Source organism: Leptodactylus fuscus, chromosome 2 (assembly GCF_031893055.1).
Source record: "Leptodactylus fuscus isolate aLepFus1 chromosome 2, aLepFus1.hap2, whole genome shotgun sequence".
NCBI lineage: Eukaryota > Metazoa > Chordata > Amphibia > Anura > Leptodactylidae > Leptodactylus > Leptodactylus fuscus.
Window position 1 is genome coordinate 75600904 of NC_134266.1, and position 18203 is coordinate 75619106.

At 44.0% G+C, this 18203-nt stretch overlaps 2 protein-coding genes across 3 annotated transcripts in view; one reads left to right on the forward strand and one right to left on the reverse strand.

Moving 5' to 3' along the window:
* The window catches only part of NME7 (NME/NM23 family member 7), a 115136-nt gene extending 107479 nt beyond the window's left edge, over nucleotides 1-7657 (forward strand). For both annotated transcript variants that reach the window (XM_075264025.1, XM_075264026.1), the window contains one exon: nucleotides 7418-7657. In XM_075264025.1, coding sequence (XP_075120126.1) covers nucleotides 7418-7450 — 33 coding nt within the window. In that variant the 3' untranslated portion in view covers nucleotides 7451-7657. The remainder of the gene's footprint in view (nucleotides 1-7417) is intronic.
* On the reverse strand, nucleotides 7482-16222 carry ATP1B1 (ATPase Na+/K+ transporting subunit beta 1). The gene is made up of 6 exons (XM_075264038.1): nucleotides 15788-16222; nucleotides 13265-13393; nucleotides 10379-10534; nucleotides 9775-9959; nucleotides 9605-9682; nucleotides 7482-8834 (listed from the first exon to the last, which is right to left on the reverse strand). Exons 1-6 carry the CDS (start codon nucleotides 15885-15887, stop codon nucleotides 8568-8570), a joined length of 915 nt encoding a protein of 304 aa, XP_075120139.1. The 5' UTR covers nucleotides 15888-16222; the 3' UTR covers nucleotides 7482-8567.
* Between the last annotated feature and the right edge of the window lie 1981 nt (nucleotides 16223-18203).

Consider the following 18203-nt stretch of genomic DNA (forward strand, 5'->3'; position numbering starts at 1 on the left):
CAGATGATGTCTGGATTTGAACCGAGGACTCCAGCGCTGCAAGGCTGCAGTGCTAACCACTGAGCCACCGTGATGCCCCCAAACTCCAGCTTCCCTTTTCTAAAAACCCCTGTCTTTTGGTTTTCATTCATTTGAGGGATATTGTACCCTTGGACTGTTACAGTGGCCGACTTTCAAGGTTGTGATTCTCTGTACTTTTATGTAGTTAGTATTAACTGAGACCATAAAAATGCAATTCAGCTTTATAAGACTTATTTTTAGGTATAACATATTACTTCCTATTGCGTTTACTGAATAAGTGTATCCTGTTGGGCAGAATTGTGGTAAAGCTCCTGCTGGCTGACTAATGCGCATATGTGTGTTGTATTGTGAAAGCCTTGGTTCTAAAACGGCAGTCACGGAAGTGTAGCACAGCGTATACTAGAGGAGGCGTTATGGTGATTAGCATAGAAAATTGCTATACTCTATAAATAGACCCTAAAAGGGTTTATAATGTATAGACAAGAGATTTAGATGAACTCCCACCTACTTACTTAGCATTGGGATCAATACATATAAGAAACACAAAGCATTGCAGAAAGGAAAGACCTTGTGTAAGTGAATGAAAGTGATCGTATATTTTATCCAAATTATGGTTCATGGTGGCTCAGTAGTTAAAGGGGTTATCTGGTGGGAAAAATTCTGACAACAGGCTCATATTGGGTTAAAAAAGAATATACGGTAAGCAATACACTGCCAGTCTCTGTTTCCTCAACCCCCTCACCAGACCGGAAGTGCAGCTCAGCCAGTAACTGGTCGAGGTGGTCTTTAGGCTGAGTTCACACGGGTTTTTTTGGTCAGGATTTTGACGCGGAATCCTGACCAAAAAAACGCCTCCCATTAAAATCAATGGGAGCCGGTCATTTACTTTTTCCGAGAGCAGTATGTTTCCGCTTGCGGGTAAAAAAAGAATCGACATGCTCTTTCTTCAGGCGTATTCCATGGCTGATTCAGCTGTGGACATCCGCCTCGCGACACCACCCTCCCGACTAGGCCCATTCATTTGGGGTTAATCCGGAGTGGAATGCTGTGACTGGATGCCGATGTAGTACAGCGGCATCCAGTCGCGGGAAACTGTTTTTTGGATTGGAATCTGAGGTGGCCTCTTCAAATTCCGGCCCAAAAAACCCAGGGTGAACCCGGCCTTACTGAAGCCAGTCATTACCTGACCAATCATATCTTATGTGTCAAGAGGGACCCTGAAGTATTGGCGCAGCAGGGGATCACTGTGATGAGTAACACTTCTTTTACTTATCCTATCTCCTAAGTAGCAATAGAATTAACACCTTCAATTAAAATTATCATATACTAAATACAAAACACTGCTTTAGGCCAGGGCCTCACATGGTGCAAACACTGCGATTTGCCTGCAGCGGAAACGCTGCGGGAAAAATTGTGGCGTATTACAGTCAGGACAAAGTGGATGGGATTGTAGCGAATCCCATGCACACTTTGCGGTAAAAACTGCGGTGCAGACACATCACGATTTCCAAATCCAGCGTGGTTTTGGAAATCGCAGCATGTCCATTATACCTATGGAAACGCTGGCAGTTTCCCCATAGGTATAATTGAAACAGAAAATCCGCAGAGGAAACCTCTGCGAACTTTCGTCTAAAGCGCTGCAGAAAGAACTGCGATGCGTTATTGCCATGGTTTTTCCCGTGGTTTTGCTGCGTGACGGAACTTATCCCAAGGCTAAGGCCCCATATTGCAGAAAAGCAGCTTTTTTGTTGCAGATTTTGCTGCAGTTTTTTGAGCCAAGACCTGGAGTTGGTTGAGCAGAAGGCAGAGATATAAGGACTTCCCATATATTTCCCATTCCTTTTGAAGCCATTCTCTTAACTTAAAAAAATGCAGCAAAATCTACAACAAAAAAAGCTGTGTTTGTGCAACATGGGGCTTCAGTCTTATGATCAGCTATATATTGCTAAAACAGTTCCAGAAGATTACCTCATGGTTGTTTTTGGGAAACATATTGATTAACCAATCTACAGTCTAACGTTCACACTGTGGTTGGATTCGGTCAGCAGTGGCCATGGCTATTGTCCATACAAGATTTTAGCAATGGACACTAACTGGTCCGTCTGGACTGGACACTAACTGGTCCGTCTGGACTGGACACTAACTGGTCCGTCTGGAATTTCCATGCATTTCAATGGGATTTTATCTTGTGTCCGTTTACACCCATGTTGGTTTTTTAAACGGACAAAAAAAATCCTACATGCAGGACTATTCTGTCCCTTTAAAAACACAGTCAGCAGGTTATTTTTCTAACATTGAAGTCAATGGGCAACGGACCTCTAATGAACAGTAATTCATATCCATCAGTTACTGTTTGTTTGTGTCTGTTATGATAGATTCCTTCTTTTTTTTTTTTAATGGACACCTTCTGAACGGAATCCAACAGTAGTGCGAACCCTACCTTACAATGAAGTAGAAGGGGTTATGTCACAAAAAGTATTTATAGGATAGACCCCAGGTAGGCACTTCAAGCAGTTGTAAAACTACAACTCCCAGCATGCATACTTGCTCTGCTGTTCTTGGAATTTCCATGGAATATGTTGGGAGTTGTAGTTTCACAGCAGCTGGAGTGCCGAAGGTGGCTGACCCCTGGAATAGAAGATAAATTCCTGCTTAATCCCTAGAACGGGGGTGTTTCCCCCTGTTGTGAATTCAGCCTGACTGAATGTAGTAAGCTCATTGGACAGCACTTCAATGGGAGCGCCAGAAATAGCAGAGTGCAGTCCTTGAAAGTCTGGAAAACGCCTCCTATCTTAGCTTGGTTGGGGGTCTCAGCAGTCAGACCCTCACCAATCAGATATTTTTCCTCTATCCTATAGATAGAGGGTAAATACTTTTTCTTGGCATACACATTAAATATCAACTGAACCCAGTCTGGGTGGGACCAACCAACATGTATGGAGTGTCCTGACTCTCAGTGGCAGGGGAAAGAAGGGTTTTAGGATGTTGGGTTTCAACATGCCTCATCCCTTTGCTCTCAAATAAGTTACAGTCAGAGCAGCCTGGCTTTATTCTCCTCTTTCTATTGAGAATTTGTACACCCTCAATCATGCCGTTGTCCAACAGTTGTCTAAGGGGCAGTTCACACGGAGTAAACTGGCGCGCAATCTGGCACGTATACACGTGTCAGAGTTTGCACACTCAAAAAAGATCCAATTGATTTCAATGGGGATTACGATTGTATAACGTGCGTTATTTTGCGCCTGTAATTTTGGGCGCAAAATAACGCGCGTTATACATGTATACGTGCAAGATTGCGCGCCAGTTTACTCCGTGTGAATTCAGCCTAAGGGGTATTTCCACCTTTATGCTAAAACTACCCGTAGCGGAAATAATGCAGAAAAAACGCAGCGTTTTACAGTACCTGCAAAGTGAACAAGATTCTGGTTAATCCCATTCACACATTGCAGGAAAAGAAGCTTTTTCAAAAACACAGCGTGTCAATTATACCTGCGGAAATATTTGCGTTTTCCCTATAGGTAAGAAAATCCACAGAGAAAAACTCAGCAAAAACGCAGTTAGTTTTTACTGTGATTTTTTCCACAGTGTTTTTTCTTAGCTGTGCTTCTCAATTTGTGGGCTTAGCTTTAGTCTTTGTACATGTGACCACATACTAGGCCCTATGTACTGGGGATAATCGGGGTCATGCAGTCCAAATCTCCTGGCCAAACCTAGTACGGAGACTGGGAGTCCTTGCGTCATTGTGGTCTATGATGGTAGGAGTCCCTTCCAACTTGCAGTTCTTCTGTCGATATGGACAGGGTCTCTCAGCATTTTAGATTAGTATGATGCATAGAATCTCAGTCTACTGACTGGTTTAGGCCAGGAGATTTGGCTGAAGCACTGCCTGGATTTTCCAGGCCGGATTCCCCCATGTGCATTGGGTGTCAAGTGTTAAATATGGCTTTAGATCAAATTCAATACAAGGCACTAAATATACCGTTTCTACAAGGAATCCTTGGGATGCTTTCTCACATGCTGTTTAACCACGATTTTTTAAGCCATAAACTATAACAAAAAGGAGAACTAGAATCTTTTCTATTTAATGTCTATCTGATGGTATTTTTGAGAAGACCTAATAGGTGAGGCAGAGGAAACTGTCCCAATCCTTCACAGCATTACAGGTGTACCAGCATAAAGCTGTTCCTAGTAGAGGATTTTCCCTGAATAGTTTGCTCTGAATGGGCACGACTGATTTATAAAGAGGCTCGTGATCATATGGAGATCTATGGCAGTTAGGAATTGGTATAGATTTGCATTATAATTCACACCAGAAAACTGGCAAGTTATAATAAATATGACGAACGTTCTCGTTCACATTCATATATTGTGATGAACAAGGTGCAGAACTGGGATTGCTGTGCACATTTGGTGCAAGAAAGGGCCTTGTGCCTATTCTGTACCACAATATTATCCTTCTGTGCCAAAAAATCGGCTGTAGCCAGATTGATAAATTTCCCCTAGTGTGTCTGAGCCTAGGATTACTGGTTATTTTTGGGCTACACCTAAAAGAAGAGCCAGAACAGGTACAACATAGTAAGTGCAAAGGGGAGGAATATAAGGCTGTGTTTACACCATGATTTTTTTATTTTAACTTAAGAAACATGTGTAGTATTTTATTGCAGTTATGAATAGCATATTTCTATTATTTATTTATTTATTTTTTATGTAGATTGTGAGCCCCACATAGAGCTCACAATGTACATTTTTCCCTATCAGTATGTCTTTTTTGAAACATGGGATGGAAATCCATGCAAACACGGGGAGAACATACAAACTCCTTGCAGATGGTTTTAGGTCCTTGGCGGGATTTGAACACCAGGACTCCAGCGCTGCAAGGCTGCAGTGCTAACCACTGAGCCACCGTGTGGCCCCTAGCATATTTCTATTATGACAATTTAATGGCTGTTAGCACACAGGCAAATGCATAGTAAGGCTATGTTTACACAGCACTTTTTCTGATGAAAAATTGCAAGCACATGTTTACCATGCACCTGACCAGATGTGCATGAGGCCTCAGACTAAGCCCCATGTAGCAGGCCCTGGCCAAAAACTGCTGCAGGAAAAAATATGGTGGAAACACATTGCAGTTTTTCACACAGCGCTTTTCACAGAAAGTCCGCAGAGTTTTCCTCTTTGGACTTTTACTTCTGTTATACCTATACTGAAAACACCAGACATGCTGCGATTTAAAAAAACGCAACAGTTTTTAATATCGCATCATTTCTGCTGCAGATGTTTTTCTACAGTACATGGAATGGATTAAGCTTCCACCATGTAGGTACAGTAAAAGACCATGGCATTTAAGTTATGTGCGGCCCCGGCCTTAGGCTGCGTTCACACCTGGATTGTGGTCTCCGCATGTTATCCTTTTCTATGATCTGTCTAAAGATCATAAAAACTGATTCGTAACATCTTATTAAAAAAAACATTGATTTCAATGGGGCACATTTCTTAAACTACTTGCAACTTTTTTTTGGCATAAATTACGCCTTTAGGCTAAGGCCCCACGGGCTGGAAACACAGCGCTAGACCGCTGCGGGAACAACCGCGGCATGAACGCATTGCGGTTCTTCCTGCAGCACTTTGACCAGAAAGTTTTCCTCCACGGACTTTCTGTTACAATTATATCTACGGGGAAGCTGCTGGCCATTCCGTAGATATAATTGACATGCTGCGATTTGCAAAACCGCAGCAGTTTTGGAAATCGCACCGTGTCCGCGCTGCGATTTCTTCTGCAAAGTGGAGAAGGGATTCACATCAATCCCATCCACTTTGCAAGTACTGCAAAACGCTGCGATTTTTCCCGCCGCGGCAAATCGCGGCATTTCCAGCCCATGGGGCCCTGGCTTTATGAGGTCTTTTTCATTCCCTATGCTGCTCTTGCCTCTTTTTTGCTTTTTGACAAGAAAAGGGGGCTTGGCCTAAATGTAAATCCTTTTTACGCTGTATTTATGACTTGTTCCTTTTTAGAAGGGGCAAAAAAGGTAAAAGTGCACTCCAGTACATGGACAGCGTAAAAGATTCTGTCAGATTACAAAAAACATGAAAAAGTGCACATGGCCTATAAAGGCGCCTCTAGACTAACATGTGCGCCTATATCATAAATATGCACCATAGTAAAACTAGTCTAAAAAAAAAAAAAAAAAGTATACCTACGAAAAGTATGGCCAAAAAAGGGGCAGATGATAAATAACCCCCAACGGGTTGGGGAAATTCAGCTCTTTTTTGTTGCAGATTTTATTGCAGTTTTTTGAGCCATAGCCAAGAGTGGACCGAACAGAAGGTAAAAGTATAAGAACTTCCTATATATTTCCCCATTACTTCTGTAGCCATTCTTGGCTTTGGCTCAAACAACGCAGCAAAATCTGAATCAAAAGAAGCTGCGTTTCCACAACGTGGGGCCTCAGTCTAAAAGTAGATTGGGCCAAATCGTAAAAGCTATTCACAAAGAGATGAGATACAGTTGGAGTATCTATTGTACTGGTATAGGCTGAATTCTAGTAGTGATTGGGTTTCTGCCAATAAAGTACCTATATATGGTTGTAAATAAATAAAATCTGCCACAAATACAACACTAATGTAGTGCGTGCAAAGTGGGCATCACCTCAAGACAATCCCTGTCCATATGTCCTATTAGGGCATATAAATCTGAGAGGGGTTATTCTCAGAATCATGTCATGTTAGCTAGAGCAGAGGTATCCTAGGGAGAAATGTATACATGTGATCATTAAATATACACTTTAGGCTGGGCCCAATGGGTTGGAAATGGGAAAAAAAAAAAATAAAATCGCTAACTGCAAAGTGGAAGGGATTCATGCAAATCCCATGCCCACTTTGCGTTTAAAACTGCAGCGCGGGCACGCTGTGGTTTCCAAAAATTTCTTAGATCTACAGTAATGCCCGACACTTTCCTGTAGATATAATTGTAACAGAAAGTCCGCAGGAAAACTCAGTGAACTTTGTTCAAAGCGCTGCGGAAAGAACCGTGACGCATTCCCACATTTAGCACTGCAGATCGTCCCATGGGGCCTTAGCCTAATGTGTTTTCTTATGAGCCGTGATTTCACCCCAACCCTGCCGGGCCACAGGAAAGTTGGCCTACATGAATGTGGTTCTCGGTAGAAGAAAGGTTGGGGATTGCCAAGCTAGAGGAAGACTCTTTTGACGTCACTGAATTGATAGAATCCTGTGTAATAGTACATTAAATGTGGAGGGACATGCCAGCGATGACTAGCCATCGGGGGAGGGGTTGAGCTGCTAGGACCATGGTGACAAACTCATGGCTGGGTAAGCTGCAGAACAACCGTATTACAGTCACAGCTAATGGACTAACTGTAGATGTCTTCTTTTCTAGGTCCAATATTTCTTCAAGATTCTAGACAGCTGAAGTGCCACCAAAAGAAAGACACAAGTAGGAATTGGATTATTCATTTTATTGTCTGATGTTTTGACTGAAAGAGCACTCAACTCCTTGCAAATATTACAGATGTTCGGACAATGTGCGCACAGTAGACATGTAATAATACATCCTATGGGATACTGCATTGCATTTTTTTTTTTTAAACTTGTTTTAAAATAAAGATTTATTTTTCAACACGTGACTTTGGTTTATTTCATACATTACTTTTTCTTGAAGAAAAATAAAATTGTACAACTGCATAAATATAAAATTCTTCCACCATGAAAATGGTTAAAACATTTGTAAAGACACAGCACCAAAACTGCGATGCTTCCTGAAAAAAAATAAAATATATATATATAACGCAAAACAATTAGCCCTATTCCTGGCAAAAGTGACAGTCAGACCCAGGCTTCAACACACCTTCATAACATACAGAAGAAATGAGGGGGAAGGCTTCATATAAAAGCATTAAATACAAAGCAAAGCACAACCCATCACCTGTTGCATAAAGTGAATCTAAAGAAAGGAAAAAAGAAACAGGGAAAGCCCAGTCCCCCTCTTACAAATAAAATCAATGCCACATGAAAGGATTTATGGAGTGCTAAGAAATATTCTCATTGGTTGGCCATCTTACTACTATGCCAGTTTTATTCCCGATACAGAGTATTTACACCTTGGACTAAAAGCCTGCTCACAAAAAAAAAAAAAAAAAAAAAAAAAAAAAAACCCACATGGCTTGGCGGAAAGTGTAGAGTCTGCACATCTGCTACTGTACAATACACTAAAAAAATAAAATACACAATGTAGCAACATTCTGGGGCCAAAAACATTGCTCACTACATTTGGATTATGGAATCATAATTTACAGCATAGCGGGCATCTCCCAAGGTTCAAGTCATTTATTAGTTTCTCTCATTTACAGTAAATAAATACTTGTTGCTATTGCTACACCTTGATTTTACATTCTAACCCTAGTAAATGCAGAAAGCTAGTGTAAAGCATATATACTTAGTGAAGGTCCCATACATGACAGTTTGTTCAAGACTAAAAGTTTTTCTTTTTTTCATTTTAGATTACGGTATTACGGAGGTGGCGCTTGCGATCAGCTGCTCTTAATCTCCAGCTTTATATCGAAGCGTCCCTGGAAACGGTCTTTGTCGCTATAATCTATGTTCTCCCCAAATGCCTTGCACTCGATACGGACTTCGGTGTTTGCGCTGATGTTGGTAAATTGCACAGCAATAAGGGGTTGTAGATAGTTGGGTTGTAGCAGCTTTCCATAGTAAGGATAGTAGTTCAAGGGAAATCCAGCGAATCCGGCCATGCCATAGTAGTCAATCCTATTGATTTTAGGATGATCTTCTTCTTTCTGTAAATAAAGTTGCAACATTGGATTGAATCATGTACCATATTGCATCCACCTCTTTAGCCATCCTCAGTAATACTCATGTGGATGCTTAGAGAACTACAGGACAAGCCATTTCCCTGTCAATACTCCGAACAGGTCTATATTAGTGTTTTACATGAATTCCCAGAAGTTATCATTGTGGACCATCTTTTCTTATAACTGGGTTGTGCTGTTCCTCAGTTACGCACCTGAATATTTATAAAATTGACAACTGGGTGTCACCTTTGCCAAAGGAGGCGTGTCCCTGCACCAAATGCACTGGATTGCAGGGACTCTCCCCCAACAGTTTTTATCTTTATACATTTCTAGGAAGAATAGCAAAGAGGCAACACAACACACAGTTTTAAGAAAAGAAGCTCCAGAATTGTTGTTTTATTGAGAATACAAATAATCACCGAGATACAGGTCAGGATTGCCCTATGGTCACACTGCGATCTTAGTTCTTAAAGCTGGTGTTATGACAGCCTGTCCCAATGTTGCACTGACAGCCATCAGTGGCAGCTGGCTACAATAGCGTAAAGTCAGTAAGACTCTATTCAGACAACCGTGATGCAACAATGGCTGTAAAAAACGATTTTTAATGATCATTCTACAAACCCAGGACACTTGTTTATGTACAAGTTAAGATGTGACCAGGGCAACACGCACAGATAACTGCACATGTTATGATGCAGCCTTTGTAGATAATGGGAGAGTGTTGGTAGCATAGAGAAATGGGTTAGGGATCTTACCTTTCCTTCACAGTGGATAGGAATGACGTATTCATTGTACATGCCATTGGCATCAGGAAATGTTCCATTTGCTGGCGGCTACAACAATAAAATAAAGGTTTGTAAGTTTTGGGCTGTGCCAAATTCCTAGATGTGAAGGTATCCACAATGGGCGACAATACGAATCTTACCTTTGGTTTAAATCCCAGAATTCGGTTAAGCTTCACAATCACGCAGGGCCTGCCATCTTTAAAGCCAAAGGTTGGATCAACCAAACCAGAGCAATTTCCAAGCCAATCCCTCTTAAAGCGACAGGATCTCTTTTTGCCTGTGTCACCATTAATTGGGCCACGCTCCACGTAGTTAGCGGGTACACCTGGAATATGTAAATCTACATTAGGCAAATGGGTTCAACCACCAATCTTTGATACAAACATTCATCCGCTAACTTGTGATCACGCACACTGAATGGGTTGAGATAATTCATCCTAAAGAACAGGTCTTTACCACATCACTGCTACTACATAGTGGACAGAACATTTGCTTCTGGTTCCACTAACTGTATGGTGCTGGGTGTCGGATCCCCCCCATCTTAAGGATAGGTCATCAACAGCAATTGCTGATCCCTTATGATAAATATTCCAGCACTGCTTGCTTTTGTAGGAAGTTGTAAAGATCCTTTGACTAATCCTAATGTATCCAGTTACTTTGAGCTTTAGATACCAGCCTGTCACGTACATCCAGAGTCATACACTTCATTCTATTATTTGACTGGAGTCTGGTCATAATACTCACTTGAGCAATCTTCAAATATCTCATTGTCTTCTTGCTTGCTGGAATTATACTTTTCTAAAAACCTAGAAATGCTAGACACATACTCTGCATATGAAGCCGGGTCACTTATATCATAGGAGAGTTCTGCCTTTATAGCTTTGGGCAGCTGGGTCAGTCCTGAAATACAAAAGAAAATCTATTCAGACAACAATCCAGATAATAAAGCAGCATGTACTACATGTATTACCCTCCACTAGTTACATCTTCTAAGTGGACAGGACATAACCGATTTCATGACACAGATTAAGTATGGATCCGAATATAGAGATTCTCCTTCATGGTGTTACAATGTTGGTAAAGGAGTGACAACTGCTAATCCGATGTTGTTTATATGCTTGTATATAGCGCTGTATACATTCACTGCTGTGACTGGCCTTTTAGATATGTGTAGTAAGATAATAAAGTGACCACTTACTCTATGTATATGTACCCATCAACAACAACCCCCCGCCATTTCTGTTTGGCTCCATAATCTTGTGACATCTTAAGAAGCCTATCAATAAAGATCCTCCAAATAATTCTAAACCCAAACCACAAGAAACAAACAGACATTAGGCATGAGGTCATGTCTACCCGATGCTCGCAGACATTACATCACATGATCCAGAAAGAATAGAAGAGAACTATACATCTTTAGGTTTAGGTTCAGCTCACACAATTGTCACCAATGGTGCCTGTTGTAGCCTATGACTATTCTCTCTGTAAAAGCAATGGTGTCTACAATTAATAGAAACAGCTTTAGCCTAAAGGCTGTCCAGTCTATAACCATGCGACCTGGTGATGAAATTATTTATACTGATTTCTTATAAACCACTGTATGGCACAACATGGTGGATGGCGCTGTGTACATGCAATGAGTGAGGGGGCAAATACTATTATTATTGTTTATTTATATAGCACCATTAATTCCATAGTGCTTTACATTTGAGTTTGTGCTTTCCATCACTTAGCTGTATCAAGTTATGTGAAATGTATGTTATTTTATAGAGCAAACCTACTCTGGGAATTCACATCTTGACAATAGATCTAGGACTTTGCTAAGAGAGTCTCACTACAGGTAAAGGTTGGAAGCACCTAGTATCTACGAGCTTACCACAGCCTTGCAGATTGGTCGACACAATACAGGCTGGCATTTATAGCTGCTCGGATTCTGCCTAAACCTCAGACATGGGCTGTCTCCACAATCCATGCCAGCACATGGGAGTCGCCCAATAAACACAGTGTGAATGAATAGATCTCTAGCCCTGTGCATGGATGAGACATATTCCCCAGGGAGCTACATTTGTTTTTACAGCAGTTTATAGAAAGTCAGAAAATCCCATAAGTGGAGACATTGACATTGCTTTCCTATGGAAGCTCTGTAAGATCTCTGTAGTAGTAAGAACTGATGTGACACAGAATTAGGAAACGTGCTAGAAGATCTCAGCTCAGATATCCACTGATGCCACAATGTTAAACCAGCCCTGCCCTATTATTAGCTATATGGATCAAGTACATGACAGTATAGTAAAGAGGCTCTTGGCACTGGCTTGTAGTGAGTGCTGGGTTCTCCTTTACTGTAATCATTCTACAATAACTTTTTGTAAGGAATAATTCCTATGTACGCAGCCTAAATGATTTAGTACAAGTTATTGTATATCCAGCAGTATACCAGGGGAGCTTTACTGGTCCCAAGCTGCGTGAACACACGGCCGAAAAAGAAAAAAAATCCCTTAAGAGTGAATCATTAACTACGCCAGAGAGTCAAGGTCATATCTGGAGGGGAAGTAGCTGCGATCACTCCTCCTATGTAACACATTCGTCAGCATAGTAAGCACATGGTGGACAGAAAAAAAGCAGAAATGCACTTCCCTTTTAGGGTATGGAGGCGTACGTTGTGCAGTGTGTTCATTTTAGATAAGGAGTGTAGCTGCCGACACAGGATTTGAGGCAAGTGGTCATATTCATGTCGTCAGACTGGACAAATACAAGTAGTAGACAACTTGTATATAGCACACGTGACTGCAGACAGACACTAGAAGGCACAAGCTGTCATGTAATCCAGCCAGGCTGCTGAATTATTTAGTATTTGTATATGTGAGGCTCCCTATTAAGAGAATGGAGAATTACCTCAGCTATGATGGGAGGGGGGACCTTGTAAATGTACTGGAGTGGAGTAGAATCATAACACATCAGACAACATGGCTGCTGTAGAACCACAAGGCTCTGGTAGGACACGCCAGGCCAGGTAGTGAAACCTATAGGTTGTGTCCATGGGCATCCTACCAGCCTGCCACTACAGATTCAGCTATTTCTCCAATATCCCTCCTAATGGCTGGAAGCATTAGCTGCAGAACAGAGACTAGTAACTCAATCTCTCTGCCTAATCCCATTAGAGATTATCAGAAATTGCTATTATTTACGGCTGCGGATAACATTTCAGTTTAATTTGATGACAATGCGGCAAATGATATAAATCACACTCCGAGTGTATACTATGCTGCTGTTACTTAACCTTCACTGGGATACAGTAGTAATATAATTCCTAATGTACATAACTATACCTTATAAAGGTCACTAAAAATTGTATTTATTCATAGTATATGTCCACTGTAGCAGAGCTGTTATTGCTGCTTCCTTCCTTATAAAACCATATCTGCACAATATAGTGTCAATGACAACCTCAACTCTGCTGAATATGTATACCTGGATAGATCAAGATGTGATGGTTAATCTCAAGCTTTGCCAAGTCGTCAATCACACGCAAAAACTGATAAGACGGCAAGACGACGGTGGAACATTCATGTCAGGGGTGAAAGGGTTAAAGTCTAGCCTTTGCTTCCACTTTCCATAGGAACATAATCATACCTGGTGGGGCGACGCGGTCCTGATACTTTGGTTCATATATACTGATGGTTAATAGAAGCACTTGAATGGTCCCAATAAATATACCAGCTAGACAGCCATAGAATACCAGATAGAAAAGCAAGATTTTAACTGCAAAATAAAAAGGGAATACAATTGTTAAACATACTCAAAAAAATGTAAAATAACTGAAAAATGATGTGTATTAAGATATAGTTAACTAGGAACAAATGGGGCAATGAACCAGGACAACCAGTGATTTGGCCTCCGTGTTATCCAGGCCAATTGCAGTGAAAGAAAGCCAATTTGTGACATAAAGCAGAGTCCAATCTGGCACTTGCTTGGCGTCTGTGGAAAGTGAGCCGGGTCTGGAGCATTGTTAATTAAAAGCTCAGTGTGTAGCGATAAGCCTGGATACAGCGAGGCCTAGCCGTGTGCTGCCTGCACCAGTGTCAGCAAGAGGCATGTTCAGAGTTAACAGCCGTATCCAGGCAGCATTGAGCAAGTGTCAGTGACGTCAGGGAGATTTGGAAATTTTTTCCACAGCTCAGCCATAGGAGAGGAGAAAAGCACCATTGCTGCTATGCAAACATGCCGCCTGTGACTCTGACCAGGCGTCAGGCCCTGTGTCACCCGACATGCTTTGTCTATGGAAACATACATAGCACACACATACCTACTGCAACCTTTCACATCCGACACTAATACAGATAACACAATTCCAAAGTCTTAATGAGAAGATCGTGTTCCTTGTGGCGGCCATAAATACTGCACATCTGTACAGAGCCAGGCGACACTAATGTATCCCTGAAGTCAGATACTCAGCTTTCCTAGAGTCCTGAATACACATGTACCAAATGCAGCTGTACTAAGAGCAGACAGAATTCTTGGCACACAGAAAAAAGTGTTTCACAACTTTACAAGTGAGGACAACAAAGACTTTGCAGATTTTCAAGAAGTCTGTAAGTTACTATAAATAAAGTGACGGGTTCAGTATGCCTGCAATGTACGCGCCTACAGGCCAATTCCACGTCCTCGCCCAGTGTCACTATGTTGTCATTTACCGTAGCATGTACGCTGCAATATACAATACATATTGCCACTAGTCACACAACACAGGAAGCCACGGAAATGCCCACGTTGGTCCTTTCAAAAAGCACATCAATTTTCCGCTTACACGGATGAGCGACATAAAGTCCTTGACTCGTCCTCTTCTTCTGGCTCATTAAACTTCTAGTCAGCAGTTTTAGTAATGTCTGTTTCTGGAAAAGCTGAGTGACTGCCAATATCACAACTTGTCACCCAGTTTTCCTGTACTCCTGAAGGTAGATATACATCCATCACGGTATAACCAGGCAGATCTGCCATTCAGGAGCTTGGAGAAGCTGGGTGACAGCCTGTATACAACCCACATTGCCCAGGATACTAGCATGAATAGAATCTATACCGACTGGAGAGAAGAGGACGACTGAAGGACTTGTATCTCCTGGTGATATTTTCTGTACATGAAATGCTCCCTGTTCCGTCCATCACATGGGGCTATAGCTCACCCGTAGTCACCTGGTTGGCGCTAGTAATACAGCCTAGTCACAAAACAGTCACATCAACATAGCAGGTAAAAGAAACCAGTAATGGAAACATTGCAAATAACATCTGAGGATACAAACACCAGAAAAACGGATCACGCTATGTAACGTCTACTATGGATAATACTATTGTATATGGTGCATCCAAGCGACGCCAAGACAGCCCGCTAGTATAATAATCCAGTCCTCCAAGGCGCCCGGCAGGACAATACAGACATTTTAGTTAACCCCATTGATACAGTACATGCTGGCGGCAGATCAGACACTCCAAGAAATGGCTGCTCTATTGTGAGGCCTAACTCAAGTTACAGCTGGTTGCTAGGAGACGACCTTCCCAGGACCTGTTCATTCCTGACCAGTCTTGTGCCTGCAGCTAGTGAGTCCTGTCCCTGGGGATCATGTGCACATGTGCTGCTAGAGATGCCCAGTCACCGCCACCAGTGGGCATCCCCCATGCTACCAACCTGTCACCTTGACTAACCTTGAGCAGTGATGCAGCATTAACTCCTTGCTGCCCCCTCTCAGGCAGTGACACTACCAATGTAGCACCCCACAGATGTTCCCCAGCCTCTGTCCATCCCCTCTCCCCATCCCCCTCCCCATCTACTATCTGCGTATTTTCCATTGCAAGGCAACAACTGCATTGAGCCCCCCTCTTGTGGGCGCTGTAGTGGCTGACGATGACACACGCAGGGTTTCCCCTCCCTCTCCCTCAGCTCTTATAGATTGGCTCCATGGTATCCTTCAAAATGACCTTTTCCCCCCAAAACCCAGAACAAGAGGCACAAGGATGTGACAATAGAGACGGCCGGGGTGACGAGCCCCATTCCTGGCAGTAGCCATTGTGGCACCAGACACTGTCCTGGCACAGAGGGCACCTCAGACGTAACCTTGCCGCATACCCGGCGGGCACGGAGGATGGAGACCCGGGGATACTTACACCAGCTGCCACCTGTTCTGCCCAGGAACTCCTTCTTCTCCGGGTTCCACAGAAATTTCTTCCAGCCGCCGTCGTTCTCCTTGGTTTTGTCTCTGGCCATGGCTTCTTCTTTTAGCTTGTGTGTGGCTTAGATACGCACGCTTAGATACAGTCCCGATGACCTCTGTTTCTCGGAACAAGGGTAGATACAATAGTGCTCAGTTCAGGAAATGCTCGTGCTCTCCCGTGTCACAAGTTGTAGAGTAAGGCGGCTTGCGATGGGCGCTCTGGAGGTGGCACAGCTGGTACTTGAGGAGGGCAAGGCAGCAATGAGGGTGTTTCAATGACAATGGCTGCCGGTGAGAGCACGGGAGGAACTTGGACCCGGCGAGGTCCTCTGTTCTCCTCACCTCCCAATATATCTACCTTCCTTTGTAGAGAGGCGGGTTCTGGCGGCCGACACGACCAATGCAATTGTAAGGTGTCTGTGACGGGAGGGGCGGGGGAGGCGCCGGGACTGCAGAGCCAAGGACGGGCTAGTGGCGCCGAGTAACTGCCCCCTCCCGTGCCCCTCCCCATGAGCAGGGCGCCAGATACCTCCTCTACTACAAGGTGGCGGAAAGTACGAGTGCTATACACTGTGCAGGCGGCCAGAGGACCGGGGCCTGCTCACTGAGCCCACTAACACTACACCACTGAGCCCCCTAACAATAAACCACTCTGCTCACTGAACCCCCTGTCACTACACCACTGAGCCCACTAACACTACACCACCCTGCTCACTGAGCCCACTAACAATACATCACTGAGCCCCCTGACACTACATCACTGAGCCCCCTGACACTACACCACTGAGCCCCCTAACAATAAACCACTCTGCTCACTGAGCCCCCTGACACTATATCGCTGAGCCCCCTAACACTACACCACTGAGCCTCCTGACACTACACCACCCTGCTCACTGAGCCTCCTGACACTACACCACTGAGCTCACTGAACCCCCTGACACTACATCACTGAGCCCCCTAACACTACACCACCCTGCTCACTTAGCCCCCTAACATTACACCACTGAGCCCCTTAAACACTACATCACTGAGCACCCTGACACTACATCACTGAGCCCCCTAATACTACACCACTGGGCACCCTAATACTACACCACCCTGCTCACTGAGCCCCCTAACACTACATCACTCTCCTATGCCAGCTCATGGGAGGCAGACAAGGGGTATGAATGTGGCATGGCTGTATGGGGGACACTATGTGCGTGGATATACCTGGCAGGCACTAGTCCCACAGGACTGTATGGAGACCATAGTCATACAGATCTCGGGCAGAACATGGGCTATAGGTTACTTTGCTGTATATGATGTCCCCTTGGCATGGGGTGGCCATGGTCTTACAGTATAATATTATATAGTCTACCCTAGGTATTGGGGTAGCACGGCCCTATATGGAAGCCATTAGACTGTGCGCTGACTGGCACCCCTGGCACGAGGGGTGTGCAGGTGAAATATTATTAGGTAATCGGTGCTTGCACACTTGGCACGGAGAGGGGCATGTCTCCAGACCAGACACACATGGAGACATCTACAGACCGCTGCTGCCCTGTAGTGTCCTCTATAAGACACCCAGCAGACTATGCCAAGCATGGCTGTGGGGTAGTAAGGGGCTAGAGAGGAGCTATACACAGCACTCCTGGCACTGAGATGCTGTGTGTGAAGGTCGTGAGGAGAGAATGCAGACACCTGCTGCCTGTGAGGAGGAGGAGGAGGAGGCAGCACAAGACGTGCCCGATCAGACATCACAGCCTGCGCTCCTAGACTTCTACCAGGTACATTTCCACAGGACAACGCCCAGCTGTCGGTGCCCGGGCACATCGCTGTGCATTTCATCAGCTGCTCCCCTGCACATAGCCTGCTGTGAGAGGGCAGATGTGTGTGTGTGAGGGGGGATGCTCCTCCATGACGCGCCCGCTCTCCGGCTTGTCTTCTTTTCACCTATTTGCCCTTCAAGAACTTTTCAATCACGTCCCTATGCCCACACCACGTGACCTGAGCCGAGCACTCAAGCGTTAAACTTTAATAATCCAGAGGTCCCTCCCCCCGCCTGCTGAGGCGCCGCCGTTATTACACTGTGCAGGGGGCGGCAGCAAGGGGTTAATGGGAAGGAGACCGGATAGACCCAGTCAGGGACTGCATGATGTGAGGAGGGGCTGGGCACAGGAAGGTGCCCTGTGCTGCCCACCTGCCCACATCTGGAGCTACATGAATAGTACTAGAATGCTTTCCTCAGGTAACCTGAGCAACTGCCTACAGCCATACATGTGAGCACAACCCGGCTACATGACAGGAGCAGGGGAAGTCCTAGAGCTGCTCATGGCACCTGCACATTGTATCTGACTGACAATACTCTGAACATGCATCTCTACAGG